The 23,088-nt window shown below is 45.1% G+C and overlaps 1 protein-coding gene across 5 annotated transcripts in view; it reads left to right on the plus strand.

Moving 5' to 3' along the window:
* The window catches only part of CCDC30 (coiled-coil domain containing 30), a 502,866-nt gene that overhangs the window by 467,639 nt on the left and 12,139 nt on the right, over nt 1-23,088 (plus strand). For all 5 annotated transcript variants that reach the window (XM_083162765.1, XM_083162761.1, XM_083162762.1 and 2 more), the window contains 3 exons: nt 11,130-11,271; nt 12,752-12,888; nt 14,116-14,230. In XM_083162765.1, coding sequence (XP_083018891.1) covers nt 11,130-11,271; nt 12,752-12,888; nt 14,116-14,230 — 394 coding nt within the window. The remainder of the gene's footprint in view (nt 1-11,129; nt 11,272-12,751; nt 12,889-14,115; nt 14,231-23,088) is intronic.

The raw sequence follows: 23,088 nt of genomic DNA on the forward strand, positions 1-23,088 counted from the left end.
TGTATACAAATGTCTTGGCTGTGCTACTTGTGCACATATGGAATCGGGGGATCATTTTTTTCATCCACACAGCGGGAGAAAAATTAACATTAAACATGTACTCACATGTAATAGCCAATACGTGATCTATTTTATTAGATGCCCATGCTCCAAATTCTATGTCGGCAAAACTAGCCGCCTTTTTAAAGAAAGAATGGGTCAGCACAGAAGTGCGATCAGACAGATCCTAGCAGGAAAACAAGTAGATCAGCCGGTGGCTAAACATTTTAAGCAGATGGGTCACAGTCTAGCCCAGCTTAAATATAAGATGATAGACCACGTCCCTCCCAATATACGAGGGGGTGACAGGGATCTACAACTTCTAAGAATTGAGGCAAAATGGATAGCGCAGCTCAATACGGTCCAACCATATGGACTTAATGAGTATCTATCTTTCACCAGCTTCCTCTGAACAAAAGGTTTTTTTGTATTTAGGTTCTGTCATTTAATGTCAATGTACGTGATTATGTTCTTTGATCCCCTAGATGGGTATTTAATATGCTATATCTTTGAAAGTATAAGCATGAACTTTACTATGATGAAATTGTGAATATTTCCTATATTGTTTTTGCAGGACTCTGTCTCATTTGTTTTTATGGTTGCCATGGTGATGGTAACCACGCACATACACACTTTTCTTTTGCGAGCCGGGCTCCAAGGCAATGGACGTCATAGTACAGGGAGGACCTCCCTATCCACACGTCACGCGCTTGCCGGAAGTGGGCGGCCGCTCCTGATAGACACTTTTTTTGTTAGTTTGGTTTAGTATAAATATGGTGACTCTGTATCTTATCTGTATTCCTGATGAAGGTCTTATAAAATAAAAGGACCGAAACGTTGAAAGAAACACTGTAACAGTGTATTTATTTGATTAAGTCCGAGAGTGCCACGATATCCCTGCCTATATTTATCTACCTTGGAGGCACCCGGCATTTGAAACTACAACGGCTACAGGAGTGCCAGACACGAATTGGACATATATATATATATATATATATATATATAGAGAGAGAGAGTGTCACTCCGGGACTTAGTGAAACATCAAAAACCTTTAATGGCACTTGTCAACGGCGTTTCAGGTATGTACCCGTCATCAGGACAATTCAATTCCAGGTGTTGACGGGGACTTGTCGACAGTATCAGGACAGGATGGTATAAGTCTCTGATGGTGATAGCTGGCTTAGAAGCCAGAGAGGTGCTCAGCGGGGCACCTGATACTCGACTGCAGGGATGGTATCGCAGGAGTCTTCTGGAGATGGAAAGAACCAGGTAAGTAATAGCAGCTGGGGAAACGCTGGAGACAAGGACACAGGTGAGCCTGGATATCCTGGAGCCTTGGGAACTTCCTCTGAACACAGGAGAACTCTGGAGCAGATAAAGCAATTGTTCAAGGTGAGGAATGAAGGCACAGGGCCTGAGTTATATCCCCCTTGCCGGATTGTGATTGGCTGCCAGGCGCAGCACCAATCAATGCTGGGGAGAGACAGACACACCTGCTCACTGTGCAGGTGTGCGTGGGTCAGGGGTCAGGCTGCTGGTCAGCTGGATTGGTCAACCTGGTCAGGTGAGCAGAGGTGTCATGGCGGCATCCACGCCGTCCGGAGCCGGCATGTCAACATGTCGGCGACAAGGGACATCGCCGGTCACCCGCGGCACACAGGGGACATCGCTCCAAGCACTAGTACCGACCAAGGACCTAACGCAGCGCAGACCTTCGGGAAGGTAACGAACGTGGTCTCAGATAGGGGTGTTTACTGGGGTTTGTGACACTCCAGATTATTTCCCAAGGTTACAGACTGGAGTTTTCTGTACTGCCCCCACCAAGGTTCTTTCCTATCTCTCTCTGTAACCGCCGAATCGCGGACAATGCGGTGCAATTCAAGAACTATTGACTGCAGAAGTAATTATTCCGGTGCCAACTCAGCAACAAGGCCAGGGTTATTATTCTAGTCTTTTTGTAGTTCCAAAACCAGATGGCTCTGTTCGACCTATCCTAAATTTAAATCCAAACACATCCTCTACTACAAATTCAAGATGGAGTCCATCTGATTGGTGGCGGCATCCTTGGAAGCAGGAGAATTCATGCTATCCTCCTTAGACATAAAGGATGCATATTTACACGTCCCCATTTGGGAGCCTCATCAAAAATTTCTGAGGTTTGCTAATCAGGATCACCATTTCCAATTCAGAGCTCTCCCTTTTGGCCTGAAGTCAGCTCCCAGGGTTTTTACCAAAATAATGGCCTGCATGATCTCAGAGCTTCATCTCCAGGCGATAATCATTATCCCATATCTAGACCATCTGCTTCTCAAGGCCCCGTGTTGCGAACAGCTTGTGGAAAATGCTCTTACCCACATGCCGGTTCCTGGTCCAGAACGGTTGGATACTGAATAAAAAAAAATCACAGTTACTACCGACCCAAACGATTCAATTCTTGTGCCAGTTTTTCGACACAGTTGAAGAAAGGATTTTTCTTCCAATGGATTTAGGCCTTACAGAAAAAGGTCCATCAGGTCTGTCACGACCACCATGTCTGCCACCCATGCCTCCCACACTGATGCTGTGAACTCTGCCTGGGCCTTGCTGGACACGCTGCCTGGAGTGTACTGCACACACTTCCTGGTTCTGAAACCTGTCGCCTTCCCTGACGGTGGCCATCTTGTTGGTTTCTCCAACCAGGCTGCACTACCAATTACCTTCAGCCAATTACAGTGCAGCTCACCTTTTAAATACTGACCAGCTGGGCCAAACAGTCAGTCAGTACAACGATGTCCTTTCGCTAGGCTGCTGCCTGTCAGCTATCTCCAGACTGAATCCACTCCTGCTCGCCTGCTGTGAAGACCATCCACCTGCAGAACCCTGCTGCCGCCTCTACGGTCCAGACAAGGTTAGCCCCCCAAAGGGGATCAGCCTTTCCTCACCTGACGGTTACTTCCACTGCAACTCTCCCTGGTCACAGCTACTCAGGCCTGCTGCAATACTTCCCGGATTCATCCTATTAACCATCCAATCTTCCAATCATCCAACCATTCAATCATACAATCTTTCATTCAATCATTCAATCTTCAATTTAATCATCTCTTCAAGTAAATCCTTCAAATCAACTATTCAAGTTTACGTTTATTCTTCAAATCTACACTTTAAGTCATCTTCAGGTTTCAACCTCGTTATCCATCCACTACGAACTTTACAATAAGTTTTATATATCATTGACTCTGGTTATTTAATATCTTCAGTATTACCTTTGTGCCACAGTTCATCTTCTGTATCGCAGTATCTTTATTAAAACTGGTTTTCTTTTATCCAATTGCATCCCTCCCTTCTGTCGTCTTTGCAAAAACCTTACATCACGGCACCTAGCCTCCGTTACACTCCAGCTAGTGCTACTGCTAGCGTGACAGTTTGTACTGACTCCATGGATCCAGCATCAGGTCAGGAGCGAGGAACTGCCCCTGTTCAACAACTTGCGGCCCGCCTGGATCACCAGGATCTGCCCAGGAGCAGGTCTTTCATGCCCTCCAGGACCTGTCTAAAAGACTGGACAATATACAGACCACTTTGAATCAAGGGTCAACTCCTACTCCAGCACCATCGCCCAGACCCATAGTTTCAATGACAGGAGTCACAGCTCATCTCCAGTTATCTACTCCAACCAAATTCAACGGCAATCCCAAAAACTGTAGGGGTTTCATAAATCAATGCAAAATTCATTTTGAACTCCAATCCTCGTATTTTGCCTATGTGATATTGCTACTTACTGGCCCAGCCCTCAATTGGGCATCTCCCTTATGGGAAAAAGCAGATCCACTGCTGTCAGACTATGCTCGATTTATCAGTAAAATTATCTTCGATGAGCCAGGTCGAATTAGTTCTGCTGCCACTGAGATACTACGCCTACGTCAAGGTTCCAGAACAGTGGGTCAATACCTTATCCAGTTTAAAATTCTGGCAGCTGAGCTAGCATGGAACAAGGAGGCTTTCCTCGGAGCCTTCCTAAATGGCCTCGCCGACAAATTTAAAGACGAACTAGCGGCTAGAGACCTGCCTTCCAAGTTGGAGGATCTAATCTCCTTATGCACTAAGATCAACCTAAGACTCAGAGAGAGACATCAAGAGCAAAGTCGAGCATCTTCTAGTCGACATCTACCTATACCCAAAACTCCTCCACTACCGACGGAAGAACCTATGCACGTTAACCGTTTCAAGTTGTCCACAGCCGAACGAAGACGTCGGCATGATGAACATCTCTGTCTCTATTGTGCTGATCCTCAGCATTCCGTGGATTCTTGTCCCAAGAGACCGGGAAATGCCAGAACCTAACCTGTAAGAGAGAGGGCAGGTTAGGAGTTGTTACTACCTCTCCAAATACTAAAGACTGTATTTTTCAAGTATCACTACAAGTCAAACAACAGCTCCAACATTAACCAGCACTCCTGGACTCAGGAGCAGCGGAAAGTTTCATCACGGCTGATGTCGTCAAACGTTGGCAATTACCTACTGTTCCCCTTCAGCGTCCAGTATATCTAACAGCTGTGGATGGGAGTCATATATTAGGTAAGACTGTTACTTTGCAAACCCAACCTTTAACCCTACAAATTGGTCTGTTGCATGTAGAAAAAATACAGTTTCTTGTCATACCCAAGTCAACATACCCAATTGTTTTGGGCCTCCCCTGGTTACGTGCCCATAACCCTAGTATCGATTGGGCCTCGTCCCAGGTCTTGGCGTGGGGTGCATCCTGCACCAAGTCCTGCCTTAAAACGATGACACCATCCCGTCAAGGGTTACCTACCTCATATAGAGACTTTGCTGACGTATTCTGCAAGAAAGCTACTGATCTCCTCCTCATCATCCATGAGACTGTCCCATCGAATTGCTACCAGGCAAAAATCCTCCATGAGGCCATACGTGTACCCATTGTCCGTGCCAGAGACACAAGCAATGTCAGAGTACATAAAAGAAAACCTTGCCAAAGGGTTCATTCGTCCTTCATCCTCTCCTGCTGGGGTTGGGTTTTTCTTCGTTAAGAAAAAGGATGGAGGGTTGTGGCCTTGTATCGATTACCATGGCCTGAATGAAATCACCATTAAGAGTCGTTACCCACTGCCACTTATTACAGAATTGTTCTATCATATTAAGGGAGCCACCATCTTTACTAAGCTAGATCTACGCGGAGCCTACAATCTTATCCGCATCCGGGAAGGAGATGAATGGAAAACTGCCTTCAATACTAGAGATGGACATTATGAGTATCTCGTTATGCCTTTTGTGTTGAGTAATGCCCCCGCAGTTTTCCAGTCCTATATGAATGAGCTATTTAGAGACCTTCTGTATAAACATGTTGTGGTTTATATCGACGATATTCTTATATTTTCCAACAGTCGTCAGGAGCATCAAGAACTCATCAGAGAGGTACTGTCACGCCTTAGAAAAAATCTTCTCTTCTGTAAGTTGGAGAAATGCATTTTCGAGGTGCCTTCTATACCCTTCCTGGAATATATCGTGTCAGGCTCTGGTCTAGAAATGGATCCAGCCAAAGTAGAGGCAATTCAGTCATGGCCTCAGCCTCATACTCTCCGAGGGGTCCAAAGGTTCCTCGGATTTGTGAACTATTACAGAAAATTTATAAAAGTATTTTCTACAATTGTTGCCCCCATCACTGCGCTCACTTGTAAAGGTGCCAAACCCTCTAAATGGAATCCTGAAGCTTCCAAGGCTTTTATCACTCTCAAGAAAAAATTCATCACAGCACCAGTGCTGGCCAAACCAGACATCACTTTGCCTTTTACATTGGAGGTTGACGCCTCTTCCATCGGTGTAGGAGCTGTACTTTAACAGGCAAAGAGTAATGGACAGTTACACCCCTGTGGGTTTTTCTCTAAAAGATTCTCATCAGCTGAACAAAATTATGCCATAGGGGATCAGGAATTATTGGCCATCAAGATGGCACTAGAAGAATGGCGTTATTTATTGGAGGGGGCAGTTCATATTATTAATGTTGTTACCGATCATAAAAATTAGCTTTATGTAAAAAATGCACAATGTCTTAATCCTCGGCAGGCCAGATGGGCATTATTCTTTGCCAGATTTAATTATAAGTTGTCTTTCTCTCCAGGAGTAAAGAACCGCAAAGCACATGCTCTTACTAGGTCATGGGAAACAGAGGAGGAGTCCAGATCCTTTGAAGGAAGTCCAATTCTGGATCCAAGTGCTTTTGCTGCTACCACAGTGCATGTATCGGTGCCTCCAGGCAAAACGATTGTCAGACCTAATTCAAGGAGTCAAGTCTTGCGGTGGGCCCACGATTCAAAATTCTCCGGGCACCCAGGGGTTCAAAAGACCTATGAATTATTGTCCCGAAAATATTGGTGGCCTGCTTTAAAAAAGGATGTGCAAGAGTATATTGCATCCTGTCCTCATTGTGCCCAACATAAGTCATCTAATATAGCGCCAATAGGTCCATTGAGGCCACTCTCGTTCCCACGGGGACCGTGGACTCATTTGTCGATGGACTTCATCACAGATCTACCATCCTCAAATGGTTATAGTATCATATGGGTGGTTATCGATCGATTCTCAAAAATGGCGCAGTTCATACCTCTGAAGGGGTAACCTTCAGCTCTCAAGCTTGCTGATTTGTTTATAAAAGAGATCTTCAGAGTCCATGGACTACCCGAAGAGAATGTGTCCGATCGAGGGGTTCAGTTTGTGGCCAAATTCTGGAGAGCATTGTGTAAAGTCCTCAAGATTCAACTCAACTTTAGTACAGCCTATCATCCACAATCTAATGGCTAAACGGAAAGAGTCAATCAGGATGTAGAAACATTTTTACGTTTACATGTGTCCTCTTCTCAAGATGATTGGGTTGAGGTATTGCCATGGGCCGAGTTTGGCCATAACAATCAGTATCACTCGTCTGCTTCTTCTACTCCTTTCTTTATTAACTATGGCTTCCATCCCAAGGTTCCTTATTTCCAGTGGCTTCCTTCGACATCTGTGCCAGCGGTAACCTCGACTCTCCAGCAACTGCGTCACCATTGGAGAAAGGTCAGGAAATCCTTGGTCAGCGCCTCTCAAAGGTACAAAAAATTTGCAGATAGAAGAAGAGCAGTTCCAAATTTAAAAGTAGGTGATAAGGTATGGCTGTCCACATGGAATCTTCGCCTTCGGGTCCCCTCAATGAAGTTTGCACCGCGGTTCATCGGTCCTTTTCCAATCATGCAGATCATCAACCCGGTTGCCTACAAATTAAAATTACCTCATTATTTAAGGATTCCAACCTAGGCATCTGACTCTCGCTCCTGCTGAAAGTGCTGCTGCCTGTCAGCTATCTCCAGACTGAATCCACTCCTGCTCGCCTGCTGTGAAGACCATCCACCTGCAGAACCCGGCTGCCGCTACGGTCCGGACAAGGTTAGCCCCCCAAAGGGGATCACCCTTTCCTCACCTGATGGTTACTTCCACTGAAACTCTGCCTGGTCACAGCTACTCAGGCCTGCTGCAATACTTCCCGGATTCATCCTATCAACCATCCAATCTTCCAATCATCCAACCATTCAATCATACAATCTTTCATTCAATCATTCAATCTTCAATTCAATCATCTCTTCAAGTAAATCCTTCAAATCAACTATCCAATCATCCAATCATCCAATCATCCAATTGTCCAATCACCCAATCGTCCAATCATCCAATTGTTCAACCATTCAATCTTCAATTCAATCATCTCAAGTAAATCCTTCAAATCAACTATTCAAGTTTACGTTTATTCTTCAGATCTACACTTCAAGTCATCTTCAGTTTTCAACCTCGTTATCCATCCACTACGAACTTTACAATAAGTTTTATATATCATTGACTCTGGTTAATTCATATCTTCAGTATTACCTTTGTGCCACAGTTCATCTTATGTATCGCAGTATCTTTATTAAAAGTGGTTTTCTTTTATCCAATTAAATCCCTCCCTTCTGTTGTCTATGCAAAATCCTTACATCAAGGCACCTAGCCTCCGTTACACTCCAGCTGGTGCTACTGCCAGCGTGACAAGGTCCTACTACCTCACAGAGTTTCGGTTCACCTATGCACTTGTCTGTTGGGAATGATGGTAGCAGCTTTCGAATTCTCCCATATGGTCGCTTTTACTCTCTGACTTTTCAGGAGTTCATGCTGTCCCAGTGGTCGGGGTCTCACCTTCAGATTCACAAGAAGATTGTGCTGTTAAAGAAAGCTTGCAATTCCCTGAGATGGTGGCTTCATACACCTCACCTTCTCCAGGGATACAGTTTCAGACCATGCTCATGGACCATGGTTACCACAGACGCCAGTTTACGAGGTTGGGTCGCGGTGACCCTCAACCATACATTTCAGGGGACATGGTCTCCCCAGGAATCGAGATTACCCATACTGGAACTAATAGCCATCCGATTGACTCTGCTTCAAGCACACCATCTTCTTCGGGGGTTGGTTGATTAGGATCCAGTCAGACAATGCGACGGCTGTTGCATACATAAATCACCAAGGGGGCATGAAGAGTCCTGCAGCCATGAACGAGTTCCGGATGATATTGGAGTGGGCTAAGGCTTACTCAATTTCTCAGCAGTGTTCATCCCGGGAGTGGAGAACTGGCAGGCAGATTATCTCCGTCGCCAGGATTTTCACCCGGGAGAATGGTCCCTCAATCCGGAGATTTTCCAACAACTGACTCTTCCTTGGGGAACCCCTCAGATAGACCTGATGGCTTCCAGACTGAATCACAAGCCTCCCTTACACTGCACCAGGTCCCTGGACTCGGCGGTGGTGTTGGCTGACGCCCTGTCAAATGCTTGGCATTACGACCTGGTTTACATATTTTCTCCGTTCCCACTCATTCCAAGGGTAATTAGACAGCTAAAAACATAGTCCGTTTCAGTGATCCTCTTCGCTCCGGACTGGCCCCGTCGAGCATGGTATTCAGATCTCAGACTTCTACAAGCAGACAGACCGTGGCAGCTACCTCTTCGACATGACCTCCTGAAACAAGGACCGTTCATCTACCCAGACTTAGATCGTCTGCGTTTTTGACGGCTTGACTGTTGAGGCCGACTTGCTAAAAAATACACAGTATTCCATCCTTTGTGGTAACAAATGATGCTTAAAATGAGGAAAGATGTGACTTCTTCACATTATCACCGTATTTGGAAATCTTTTATCACTTGGTACGAGGCAAAAGGCTTCCCCAAAACGGTATTTGCACTTCCTCGTCTTTTGGAGTTTTCATCTAGGTTCTCTAAAAGTACAGGTTTCTGCATTATCTGTGTTTTTTCATCGCCGTCTGGCATTGCTGCCTGAGTTTCAAACATTTGTAAAAGGGGTCCTTCGCCTTCAATCTCCCTTTGTTTCACCCACAGAACCATGGCATTTGAACTTGGTTCTGAATTTCTTCAAATCTGAATGTTTTGAACCTCTGGAGTCTTTCGATCTGAAGTATGTGACCTGGAAGACCGTTATGCTTCTGTAGCTGGCCAGTGCGGAGGCGTCTTTTGGCAGAGCAGTGTTGCAGTTATCACAGCACTTGCCCTCCCGGGAATGATGCTTTGTATTTCTTCCCACAAGTGATGACTGCAGTGTTCCCTGCTGCATGTAGGCGAAATAAGGAATTTGGTACTCACCGATAATTCCCTATCTCCGAGGCAGCTGGGATCACTGCACACGCTCCCAGCACTAATCTTCCTGCCATATTGCATTTTGCCTTGTTTGCTTATTAGATTGTGTACGGTGTTTAATGTTGACTGTTTCTTATTCTATACACCGATTGTTCTGCTGTTTTCTCTCCTCCTTCTCTGGGTGCATGCCCCGTTTCTTCCTCTCTTGGACACAGTTTTTCTAATACTGGGGTCTGGGTGGGGATAGAGGGGGGAGGAGCCAGCCACATCTAAATTTTCTTTAGATGTGACTGGCTTGCTTGCATTTTCTTTAAGTGCCAACTCCTTTAGTACACCAGCTCTATCCCACATGTGATGACTGCAGTGTCCCCTGCTTCCTCGGAGAAAGGGAATTATCATGAGTACCAAATTCCTTATTTATCCTGACATATGTAGGAATTTCTTTATGTAGGTTTTCCTTATTGTTCTGGTTTGAGTATGTGTAAAACAAGCGAGAGTATGCCAATGTGCAGTATTTTCAGTTTATAGAGATGTGCGAATCTTAAATATCACAAAAGGAGCATACCTCACTCATTCAATGAGAGGAAGGAATAACTCCTATAGCAGGGTCTTTAAATTTCAACAAAGGGTTTTTTTTTTTTAATTATCTCATATCTCACGCAAATAAAGTGTTAAAAAGTTCATCAAGGTTTCTTTGTTATGTCATAAAATGTGTACCATGTAAAATTACCTCCGATCAGTGGTCGAAGTGGAAATTTTGAAGTGGGGGTATGGAAAAGTAAAGAGTGAATATAGTGCGCACCTTCGGACACCCCCCTGTCCATCAACGTCCCCTGCCAGACTGCCCTGTTGTACAGGGGTATTACAAAAGCACAATATGTGCTGCTGAGTCATCAGAGAGCATCCTGAGGGGAAAAAAAACTTTTTTTTTTATCTTCAGATTAAAGTGGGGGTATGCCATACCCCCGTATACCGCCCCACTTCGACCACTGCCTCCGATCCGATGCACGGTCATGTGTGCATCTGACTTTGAGATAGTCATGGCTGCCACAAGGATCCGTTGTATCCTGCAGCAATGACTGAGATCCCATACGAAACATTGTATGCAAAAGGACTGCATACAGTATGATGTATTGTATGGAATCCTAGCTGGGGAGTAGTTGTCGAGGTATTGTATGCGAGGCTCCATGCGATACTTTGCAAAAGGGTATGAGGGTCTTATCTTTGTCTCTCCCTCCTTTATTCTTTATATCACTTTTTTCCCTTTATTTCTCTCATTTTTTCTTTCTCTCATTCTCTCATCTTTCCCTCTCTCTCTCTCTCTCTCTCTCTCTCTCTCTCTCTCTCTCTCTCTCTCTCTCTCTCTCACCATGTGGACATTTCTTTGATTAAATTACTGTTTGAATTTTCTTATAAATGATATTGACTTCGGTGTCCCTGTTAAATTAGGAAATACAATGAAAAGCAACTACGACATAAAGCCAAAATGAGCAACACAAAGGAGGTCCACTTGAGTGAGATAAACAAGATGGATTTGCATATTAAACAGCTGGAGATGGAACTTACACTGTCCAGGAGACAGGCAGAGAAGGTGAGGATAGATATGCCACTGTAATTGACATTTCTTAACCTCATTGTAGTCTTTTATATACACCAAGATTGGAATGAAAATACACTAATTATATAATTAATCGTGATTTACCTTGAGGTGATAAAAGTCCTTTTTGTTTGGATAACTAAATCTACCATGTTTTGTGCAAACACCTTCTGCTTCCAGGTTGCCACGAGCAAAACTAAAATAAATATTGGTTAAGTATTTGTTACTTAAATGGTTAGAATATTCCACAGTAACCAACGTTACCACAAGGATATTGTCAAATTGTATAATTTACATGTACACAGACTTTCAAAGCATATAGTTGGATCGCATTTTTCACAAAATGTTTCAGCGTTTGCCATTTTGTGATTGGAGTTTCAGCTGCTTTTAGCTTGGTATTTATTCATCTGTCTTGTTAGCCTATTACCTTTCTGTTTGCTGAATACAACAGACTTGGTCATAGTGGGATTTGAAATATGGTGGAATGCTATCCTCTCTCTGTATTGTATTACAGTTACTAGGAGTATCGCTGTATTTTGATGCCATGTCAGTGGGATGTTACAGATATTGCAACCTATCACATTTTAACAACTTGCTGGATTGCATTTATCTCTACAGGAATAAAGCTAGGTTTTCTGTCACATGGGAAGATACATGGTATGGCCTCCCCACATGCCTCTTACATGGCCTACAAACATCCCCATGTGCCCATAAAATCTCCCCACACAATAAAAAATTTCACAAAAATATTCAGCAAATTGCTTACTTCACTGCTCTGTATCTTTTATCATGACTCTTATGCAGAATGACTAAGGATAAATATGTTTTTAATGGCATATTTCCCAAATCTCCCTGCGTGCCCCTTTGCTCATGTGTCATCAGTTTCCTCATCTGACCGGCAGATATCCCCACATGCCCCTTCCTTGTAATTGGATATTCACACATGCCCCTTACATGCCATCAAACTTGCTCACCTGCTTTTTACATGTCATCAAACTATCTCACCTCCTCTTTGCATGCCATCAAACTTAACAAAAGTATTTAAGTCTTTGGCGCTAGGGACCAGGTGCTGTATCTTGTTCCCCTGCAGCCACCACAAAAGAGGATTGCCAACCTCTAAAAGAAACAGAGTATGCAAAAAAAATTGCGGGGCGCTCATTAGCTGGGTCCTAAATACCGTTTCAGACCCTATTTTGATGCCAAAATACCGGGTCTGAAACGGGTAGGACCCTCCATTTTAACTGTTTTACAAAATCGGCTTTTGTAAAATGGTAAAGTGGTCCTGCACCTTTCAGACCGCACAGATTACCGTTTTAAAACGATTAAAAATCGGAAAAATACAGGTTTTTAAGTGTGGTCTGAAAGGGGCATTACAGCAGCATCTCCCATCACTTTAAAAATACTTTCTACAACGTTTTGTTTTTTTGGTGTGATGTCCACATATCTGAGTAATACTGACATTTTATTCTGTTAGAAACAACAGTGGATCAGTAAAATAACAGCAGAAAATGGTCTTCTGCATGAAGAAAAAAGACATCTAATACAGAAGATCACAGAGCATGAAGCTTCAACACGGAACCACAAGTGGAAACTGCTTTCGGCACAGAATAGGTATAGATTAATACAATGTGAAAAATACCAGTATGTCTAGAGAACGCAGTGCAGATTTTTTAAGCCTGGTGAAGTGATAAAGTGCCAGCCAATCAGCTAATAACTGCCAGGTTACAGGCTGGATTGAAAAAATGACTGAATGAATGCATGCCTCCCAACTGTCCTGATTTTCGCAGGGCCGGCATAGTCCGCCTGTTGTGGGGGAGCACACAATTTCTATTCACTGCAGAGAGGGGATGGTGGCATGGACAGTAGCTATGACAGTGCTGACCATTTCCCCAACAGCATTGAAAAGGGGGCGTGGCCTCCCAGGAATGTAAATACCACCCAACATTGGGTGCAGTGGAGGAGGGAAATAAGCGTACGTCTGCTACTATTGGGGGAATGGCCGGCGCTGTGATAGCTGGTACTTTATCTCCGGACAATTTATCACTTAAAAAATTGGCCCCAAGTTCTATACTTTAAGAGAGATACCAATAATGAAAGAACATAGTAGTTTGTCTTCCCATTGAAATACTTGAAGGATCAAACAGCTTACATCTGTATACTGTCTTTATCTTCAAGAAAGTACACCTAAAAATAGTGCATGTCAAGTTAACTTCAAAATTGCCTTTCAGTTTGCCAGTGGGCTTTCTAAAAACTGGACAGTATGTCTTGTGGAAATAGCAGAGACTTCTAATCTTCATTTGTAATGTAATCCCAGGAGGTGATAACTGGCACAGTAACATCACTGACACTGACAGGTCAGCCGGACCCTGGTAAAGCAAAGTGTTTGGCCAACGGGAGGCCTGGTAAGATCTGCCCCCCAAAAATTACAGACACCGGCGCAAGTGGGGGGTTAGTGAGGACAGGCTGCTGCTGCAACTTTTTGTTCGATGTGTGTGTCTGTACTTTCTGTTTCAACGCTATGGATGCTTTGGATTTGTCATAGTAATATATATAAACATAGTCCCCAGGCTCCACAAATGTGAGGTCAGAAAATTTTCCCTTTACTGTGTTGCATCTAGGCATGTTAGTATTTCTGTGGATGCTGATTATCTCGTTTCTTGTGGTCTTTTATTATTTTTACATTGGTATGTGAATTTTTATACTATGAACATAAGATCTATTTTGGTTTCTCCCAAGCACATTCCCAGTTAAAAAACAAAAAATTTTAAACAGCACCTCAGTGTTTTGTATAGCGTTTATAACTAACCTGTACTTCAAATGTATATTTCTACATTACAGGGCTCATACTCTAGATGTAGAAAACAAACAACTGCAAGAAAATCTGGTCCAGCTTTACAACCAGGTTGGATTATTGGAGCGGGTACTGAAGAAACTACAAGCCCTTAATCTTGCAGTAAGTATTTAAAACAGTAAAGGTTCCCATACACGGCACAATGTTCGCCATATTTTTTGTACTAGATCGCCTTGCATAGAAGAGTAACCACAAGAAATCACCATCTCTCCAAACAAAATGTACAGAATGTTCCAGGTCCAGGTTTGTAATACTAAACCAATGTCTTCTGAAGAGACAAGGCCAAAGTGATGGTGTTTCGTTTAAAAAAAAAAGAAAGTATTGTAAAACAATTAATGCATATAATCTCCAGAATAACAATAACAAATTCATACCAATTTACAGTCATAGAAGGGTATTCCAATTTTCCCGGCAGTCGCAGAATCTGCACTTTCTCTTTCGTCCATCCTGGTGACACAGCTAACCTTGGGATGTAGGAGGGTCCGCAGGAGCAAAGGCACCTATGCTGACTTATTTTGGTAGCAGGCTCCTCCCTTCTGCATCCCAGGATACTTAATGCCATCTTGGAGGAGCTAATAGGCTGAATTCCCTATCAGGGAGGTGAAGCCTATTACAGGAAGTCCAGCTCTGCTGGACGACTCCAAGTGATCCCAAGAAGAAGGGGAGGAACTGAAGGTAGGAGAAACATTAGTGGGTGCGGCTGAAGGAAGAAAAAGGTGCCTTTTTGGCTTCATTCCCCGCTGCAACAAGAGACTTGGTCTCTTCCTGCTCCTTGTGCTTGCACCATTTCTCTCCAATGCTGCAGAGCTGAAGCAGGCTCAAAGCAAGGCTTTTCATTCAGTGCAGAGAGAAGTTTCTCCTTGGGCAGTGCTGTCCCCACGGATCACAGAGGATCATTGCAGCAAGCAGATAAGTACACAGTATATATTGCTCTGTGCAATTACCTGACATTGTGCACTGTGGTTTTTATCATGACTGAAAGGTGTAGTGCTACTGCTGTGGGGACTGGAACGCCTGCCTTGTTAGTCAACTGCAAGTTTTGTGGTGTTAAATTGTCATGTGAACAGATAGATCAAGGGGATTTGTGCCCCTCATGTGAGTCTGTGCCCAGTGGTGCGCAAGCCCAGAGGTCTGAGCAGTCTGAGCCTGCGTGGGCAGCTGCATTGGGGAGGTCTATGAATGACCTGGTGAAAGCACTATATAGGCATAGAGATGATCTAGTTAAATTTCCTGTCCATTTATCATCCTCACAGACTTCTGTGGGCTCCGTGGCACAGTCCCAGGGAGTTACAGGTCATGCAGGACACTGCTCAGAGCATCCAGAAAATGACTGCATTTATGGAACAGTTTGCCAAGTCCTCTGAGAGTAATTCTCCTAGACATCCATTGTCTACTTGTCCTCTGTTAAATTTAGACTCAGATGAAGAGGGTGTGTGTGCAGAGGATGCCATTTGGGACCAGACAGAGGAAATTGAAGCCTCTGCTCCGGGCATTGAGGATTTGATTCTTGCGGTTAAACAGACTTTAAACTTGTCTGAGGAATATAGAGGGCCTTCACATTGTGTATTTAAGAAAGTTCGCCGGGAGAATGTGACTTTTCCATCGGATGAGGGAATGGTTTCCTTGCTGAGTGAGGCATGGAAGTGTCCGGACAAGAAGCTCCTTATGTCAAAACAGTTTGCTAGCATGTATCCAATGCCGGAGGAACATGTTAAGTTATGGAAGAAAGTCCCGTTAGTAGATGCATCGGTGGCCAGGTTGTCAAAAGCCACAGCATTACCTGTTCAAGGCAGTGCGGCCTTTAAAGATCCAGTGGACAAAAAGGTGGAAGGATGCCTTAAGGTGGTATTTGAAGTGGTGGGTTTTACACTTCGCCCTATTATTGCCTCTGCTTGGGTATCCAAGGCAAAGATTAAATGGGCTGAGGCCTTAGGCTAGTTTCACACACTCAGGTTTTGACCGGACGGCAAAAAGCCGGACACACTTTGTCCGGCTTTTTGACTGACAGTTGTCTCTTTCACATGCACCGGCTCAGTGAGCCAGTGCTGTGTAAATTTGAGGGTAGAAACTGAAGTGACGTCAGTTTGGGGGCGGTGGAGATCTAAAACCTGACACCAAATGACCGGTGTGTGTGAAAGGCCTCCATCGCCCTCAGCACACACTGACCTGTGAGGAGGGGACGGCCACGGCACGGCAGCCGGACACTGCGGTGGTAAGATCCGGCTGCTACCCGGCACCCGTGCCCTGACCATCCTGTGTGAATGGACACATAGCTGTCCATTACACACTGCAGTGACGGCACAGCTTTTAAGCCGTGCGGGTTTTCGCCGTCCGGCAGGAGCCGGAGTGTGTGAAAGCAGCCTCAGGAAATCAGCTCCAGCCTGATTCAGAAGCTTTCAAACTGGCTGAAAAGCTCAGTTGTGCGGCGGAATATATATGTGAGGCTGGGGAAGAAGGGGCTAGGATGGCATCAAAAGTATCGGCCGCTTCGGTATCTGGTAGGAGAGCCCTCTGGCTTAAAGCTTGGGAGGCAGATAGCGAATCCAAGAAGTCGCTTGAGACATTGGCCTTTAAGGGAGTCCTCCTTTTTGATCAGAGCTAGAATCCATCGTAAAACAGGCCACAGTACCTTTCTCCCCACTACTTCAAAACATTCAGGAACAAAGTTTGGGGCATTTAAGCCGTCCTTTCTGGGGGGGGGGGGGGGGGATGTTTCTAACAGAGGACAGGCAGGAAGAGGAAAGTTCCCAGCCATTTTGGGAAGGGCTCCCAGATCCCATTTCGGGGCTTTCACTAAGAAAAATGTGTCCAAAGGAGAGGATAAGTCCTCTGCATGACGGGGCGGAGACTCCCCATTCTGGACTCAGAGTGGGGGTTGCCTCCTGCAGTTTCGGGACAAGTGGTGTCTTGCCACTTTGGATCCCTGGGTTTATTCCATAATTTCCCAGGGTTACAAGATAAATCTCAGGGGGCCTCCCCCAAGAAGATTTCTTCCTAATCCATTACCACGAGAAGCTCTCATGTGACCGGCTGTATTGGACCAACAGCAACAAGAAGTGTCTCACATACAGCGCTCTGTGTATAACCTTAAAATAAATATAGATATCACCATTTATTTTCAAAGGTTTTTCCTTTAAATGGAGGTCTCAAATCGGCAGGCTTTTTGTAGACCTGAAATGATAACCACCCAATCTCACAGGATATGTAAGAGGGTACGATAAGGAGAAATATAGTGCAAATTATCCATGATTTAAAAAAGGAATTTAATAACAGTCCGAACTTACAAGATAAAGACTTTTAAAGTAGCATGTATGACAATCCACCAGGCAAAAACAGCTCACAGTCAGATGGAAGATGGGTCTTACAACCAGGGGTCCAGCATCCAGTCCGTAACCAGAGGAAGGGGTCCACCGATAGGCACCTTAATGACCAGTGTTCAGTCTTGGATCCTGGGGATGTCCACAGTCAACACTCAACGCGTTTCGAATTAATCTTCTTCAGGAGTGTCATATTAGAGGCAGCAACCTCCCTTATAGAGAAGGGGGTAGTGGTCCCGGTACCACAGGAGGAAAGGAAGAAAGGATTTTATTCAATTATTTTCCTGGTTCCCAAACCAGACGGTTCTTTCTGACCCATTCTATTTTCAAAATCTTTAAACCTGCATCTATGGGTGGGCCATTTTCACATGGAATCTCTTCGGTCAGTGCTATTAAGCATAGAATCAGGAGAATTTCTGGCATCGGTGGACATCCAAGATGTACCTATCTTCAGGGAACAGCAGTCGTTACTACGGTTCGCGATAGGGGAGACCCATTCGAGACACTGCAGTTTGCACGGTTTCACTCAAGGATTTTTCAGTGGAACATTATCTCTTGTTGGTCAGGGAATTCAAAGACCATGAAGCAAGAAAGGTTGTTTCTGTCTCTGGAGACAAAGGAATCCCTGCTCCGGTGGACGGATCTGGAGACTCTACAGCTGGGGCATTCCCTTCACTCGTGGGAGTGGCTGGTTGTCACAACCGTTGCCAGTCTCATAGGCTTGGGGGCAGTGGTCCTACATCTGAGGTTGCAGGGTCTGTGGTCCAGGGAAGAATCCAGACTGCCAATCAACATTCTGGAACTCTGTGCGGTTTGGAACACCCTCCTACAGGCATAGGATATCCTGAAGGGATCACCAGTACGTGTACAGTCGGACAATGCCACGGCTGTGGCGTACTTAAATCATCAGGGTGGGACTCGCAGCAGGATGGCAATGCTGGAGGTCCCGAGGATTTTCAGGTGGGCAGAGCTGAACATTCCTGCTCTGTCGGCCGTATTCATTCGGGGGATCCAAAATATAGAAGCGGATTTCCTCAGCAGGGAGGAGCTGCTGGAGGGGGAGTGGGCGCTTCATCAGGAAGAGTTTCAGGACATAGTGTCTCGCTGGGGGCTCCCAGAGATAGACCTGATGGCGTCCAGGAACAACCGTCAGGTTCCGAAGTTCTGCTCTCGGACCAGGGATCTGACCGCTTGGGCAGTGGATGCCATGACTGTTCCATGGCATTTCAACCTTGCCTACGTGTTCCCTCCGTTCCCCATGATTCCACGGGTACTGAAAAGAGTGAGGTCCCAGAAGGTGCAAACTATTCTGATTGCACCGGACTGGCCCAGGAGGTTGTGGTATTCAGACATTCTGCGGTTGTTGATGGACTCTTGGCGCCTGCCTCTTCGACCAGACTTGCTCAAACAAGGACCATTTCTACACCTGGAACTAGCACAGCTCAATTGGACGGCCTGGCTTATGAAACCTCCCTATTAAGAAAGAAGGGGTTTTCGGAAGCAATCATCCAGGTCAGGTGAGCATCAGAGAGTGCACACTTCTATGTTCAAGGTGTCGAGACTGTTGGAATTTCTCCATGATGGATTCTCTGCGGGGCTTAGTTTGCAGTCCTTAAAAGTACAACTTTCGGCATTATCCATTTTCTTTCAGAAGAGGGTAGCCCTGTTACCTGAAGTTCAGACCTTTTTGCAGGGTGTCATGAGAATTAAACCCCCATATAGGCAGCCGGTGGAGCCTTGAGATTTGTCTTTGATTTTGTCGGTGTTACAAAATCCTCCTTTTGAACCGTTAAGGTCGGCTGACCTTAAGTTTCTTCCTTGGAAACTTACTTTTTCGTTGGCTATTGCTTCGGCTAGGCATGTTTCAGAATTAGGATGCTTGTCTTGCAAGTCTCCATTTTTTATATTTCATGAAGACAGGGCTGTGCTTCGAACAGTGCCTAGGTTTCTACCTAAGGTAGTGTCTTCTTTTCATTTGAACCAGGATATTGTGCTCCCGGTGTTTTCTCCCCCTGAAGGGGTAAGAAATAGGGACAACTTAAAGAAACTGGATGTTTTTCACACTTTGTGAATATACGTGGACAGGGTAAAGGATATCCGCAAAAGTGATTTGCTTTTGGTTCTGTATGATGTACACAAGAGAGGGTGGCCTGCTTCTAAGCAGACCATTGCCAGATGGTTGAGGTCAGTCATTGCCTTTGCTTTCACTAAGGTAGGTAGACCTGTTCCTTCAAGGAAAAATGCCCATACCACCAGGTCAGTTGATTCCTCTTGGGCTGTGCTTCATGGGGCTACAGCATAGCAGTTGTGCAGGGCTGCCACCTGGTCCTCTGTTCATACCTTTACAAAATTCTATAGGTTCTATGAGTTCGTGATGGAGGATGCTTCATTTATACAAGCAGTGATGAGAACTGTAAGTCTGAGCGTACCCTCCCAAAGGACCGTCTCGTGAACGTCCCAAGGTTAGCTGTGTCACCAGGATGGACGAAAGAGAAAAGGGGATTTTTGTAAGAATTTACCATTCAAACCCCTTTCTCTGAGTTCATCCTAGTGACACAGCGATCCCTCCCTTACGCTCAGTAAGTTATACCATTCATGTATTGTTATGTTATGGTTATATTGACTGTGCATATAAGATGTTCACGTGTTGTACTGAGTTATGTATCCTAGTGTGCTTTAGAAGTTGAACTGAAGTATCCTGGGATGCAGAAGGAAGGAGCCTGCTATCAAAAGAAGTCAGCATAGGTGCCTTTGCTCCTGCGGACCCTCCTACATCCCAAGGTTAGCTGTGCCACCAGGATGAATTCAGAGAAAGGGGTTCGAACGTTAAGTTCTTTCAAAAATCCCCTTTTTCGCTTTTCCGACCTAGTTAATTAAGGTACCCTTTATTAACCCGTCATGTTGCGGGCAAAGGGCCGCAAATGAATAGATATGTCTGGATTTCTTCTTCGCGATTCATGGGTCCCACAGGGATAACATCGGGGTTGTAGGCGGATCCAGAGGATCAGGCACCAATCAGCAAAGCTTTTCGGATTCCCAGGATATATGGATCCTCTCCCCTATAACCTCGCCTCCATGCTCAGCACCTCAGTTGTTTTGTTAGTGCCAGCAGGAAGCTGGTAGATCCTACTTTCTGCAGGGATTGTCTGAGGAAATCCCACAACTTCAGGAGACCCTGATTTTTATTTTTACACTGAAGCACTTGCAGCGTGGTCAGTCCTAGTTATTACAGCGCTGCAGCTGCAACACCCCTACTGTTGCTAAAACTCCCCCACGACCTTGATTAAACAGGGTACTTGTGGCAGAGGTGGCCTCCGGTGTCTAGCACTGCCAGACACCGGAATCCTTCAAAAAACTCCCCCACGACCTTGATTAAACAGGGTACTTGTGGCAGAGGTGGTGCTAGACACCGGAATCCTTCAACAGCGTGGCCAGCAACACAAGGAGCAGGTAAGGTTCTCTGTGCGAGCACACAAATCGCTGTCGCGCCACGGATCTGGAAGATGGCCCACTTTGGTCGCCAATTTACTGCAGGTTTACCGCCTTCAAGCTGCTTTTACTTTCCCTGATCCTCTCAGAGACAATGGTGGCCATCTTCAGTGCACAGCAGAGGGTCTCTTAAAGCAGTGGTTCCCAACCCTGGTCCTCAAGTACTCCCAACAGTGCATGTTTTGCAGGTCTCCACACAAAATCACAAGTGCTATAATTAGCTCCACCTGTGGATCTTTTCAAATGTGCCTGAATAATGAGTGCACCTGCTGGGTGACCTGGAAAACGTGCACTGTTGGGGGTACTTGAGGACCAGGGTTGGGAACCACTATCCTAAAGTGTTGGATTAGTCTCCCCTGTAAAATCGTCTACTTCTGACCGTTTTTACAGCATTCGCATCCTACTTGCTCCCATAGCAGTACAGTACTTGATTGGAGTGCATATGCAGTTAATTGTACCAGCATTGTACTAATATTATCTGCATTGTGTGTGACTGATGTGCTACTCTGTTTTTCTCTGTCTGTTTTAATACGTATTGCTATGAACTTTGTTTAATTTACCTTCTGTGACCAGAAAGGTTAAGAGGTTAACTCCTCACAAAGTTACATCCTACAAATGTGTCCACATAAATCTAAGTTTTATTGTGCTATGTATGGCACAATTTGGCACACCTTGGATTCAGCAAAAGTCCCGCTTTGTGGTTTTTCTAACAATTTGCTGCACTAATCTATTACTTTATACAAATTCTGCAGTTTTGAAAATCCATCTACTTGCTACATCTGGAAAAACAGCTAAGCCATGTTTTGCATGTTGTGCTAAATTGAGAAAAATAGCCAAGATGTATGTGTACAAAAGGGTTCGGATTTTATTCAACCCTGTTTTTGTTTCCAAAACCAAATGGGACATACAGGCCCATTCTAAATCTGAAGTCTCTAAACAGATTTGTGAAAGTGCCAAAGTTCCATATGGAGACCTTACTGACTATTGTATTCGCAATAGAGGCGGGGGGCTATATGGTGACTTTAGAAAAACGGGATGCCTATTTTGATTTCCCTATTCTTCCTTCACACCAGCAGTTTCTCAGTTTCGCTATACTATCCCGTTTAATTCCAGGCACTCCCATTCGGTTTCGCTACGGCGCCCAGAGTATTTTAAAAAATCATGGCAGTCATGGCAGCCTATCTACATTGACTGGACATGCGAGTATTCCCTCACTTAAATGACCTCCTCCTGTTGGGTAAGTCACCTGGGGTTCTGTCCATGCATCTGCAGACATCAATGGCTGTACTTCTCAATTGGGAGAGATCCTGTCTGGTTCCTTCACAAAGGATGCTACATGTGGGAACACTTCTAGATTCAATAGTGGCCTATATAAATCTCCAAGGGGGCACTCGCAGCGCCGCCGCCATGAGAGAAGAGTCCAAAATGCTTGCTTGGGCCTAACAACATCTCAGAATCCTGAATTGGGAAGCAGACTTCCTAAGTCCTCAAGATGTACATCTCTTCTAGTGAAACACTGGGGTCAACCAGATGTGGATCTCATGGCTTTCTGTCACAATTACAAAATCATAGTGTCCAAGCATCCTCAAGCCAGTTTCACAGACGCACTATCAATTGCATGGAAGTTTCGTCTTCTATACACCTTTCCTCTGGTTGCCATGATGCCCTGGATTATACAGAAATACAAACATGAAGGGGGGATCTCATACTGATAGCCCCAGTCTGGCCCCAACAAAATTGGTTTGTTGATCCTGGCACCTCCAAACTCCTCTCTCTCTGCTCCTCTCTTGGCCTATCTCAGTGGACTACCTCTCCCACCCACATCCAAGGACACTCCCTCGATCTCGTCTTCTCTCGCTCTTGTTCCCTTACTGACTACACTATCTCGGCTTTTCCTCTTTCTGAATATCACCTCATCTCCTTCTCCCTCACTGCTTCCCCCTCTCCCACCCCCCCTCCCAAGCGCATTGTCTCACGGCATAACGTCAACACACTTGATCTTGCTGCCTTCTCAATCGCCCTCATGTCCTGCCCAAACCTCGCTGACTCCCTCTATAATGACACCCTATCTTCGGCATTGGACTCTGCCTGCCCTCCCTCCAATATCCCCCTTCGATGCTCCAACCCCCAACCGTGGCACTCGCCTATCACCCG

The sequence above is a fragment of the Crinia signifera genome, chromosome 19 (assembly GCF_055691185.1).
Source record: "Crinia signifera chromosome 19, ASM5569118v1, whole genome shotgun sequence".
NCBI lineage: Eukaryota > Metazoa > Chordata > Amphibia > Anura > Myobatrachidae > Crinia > Crinia signifera.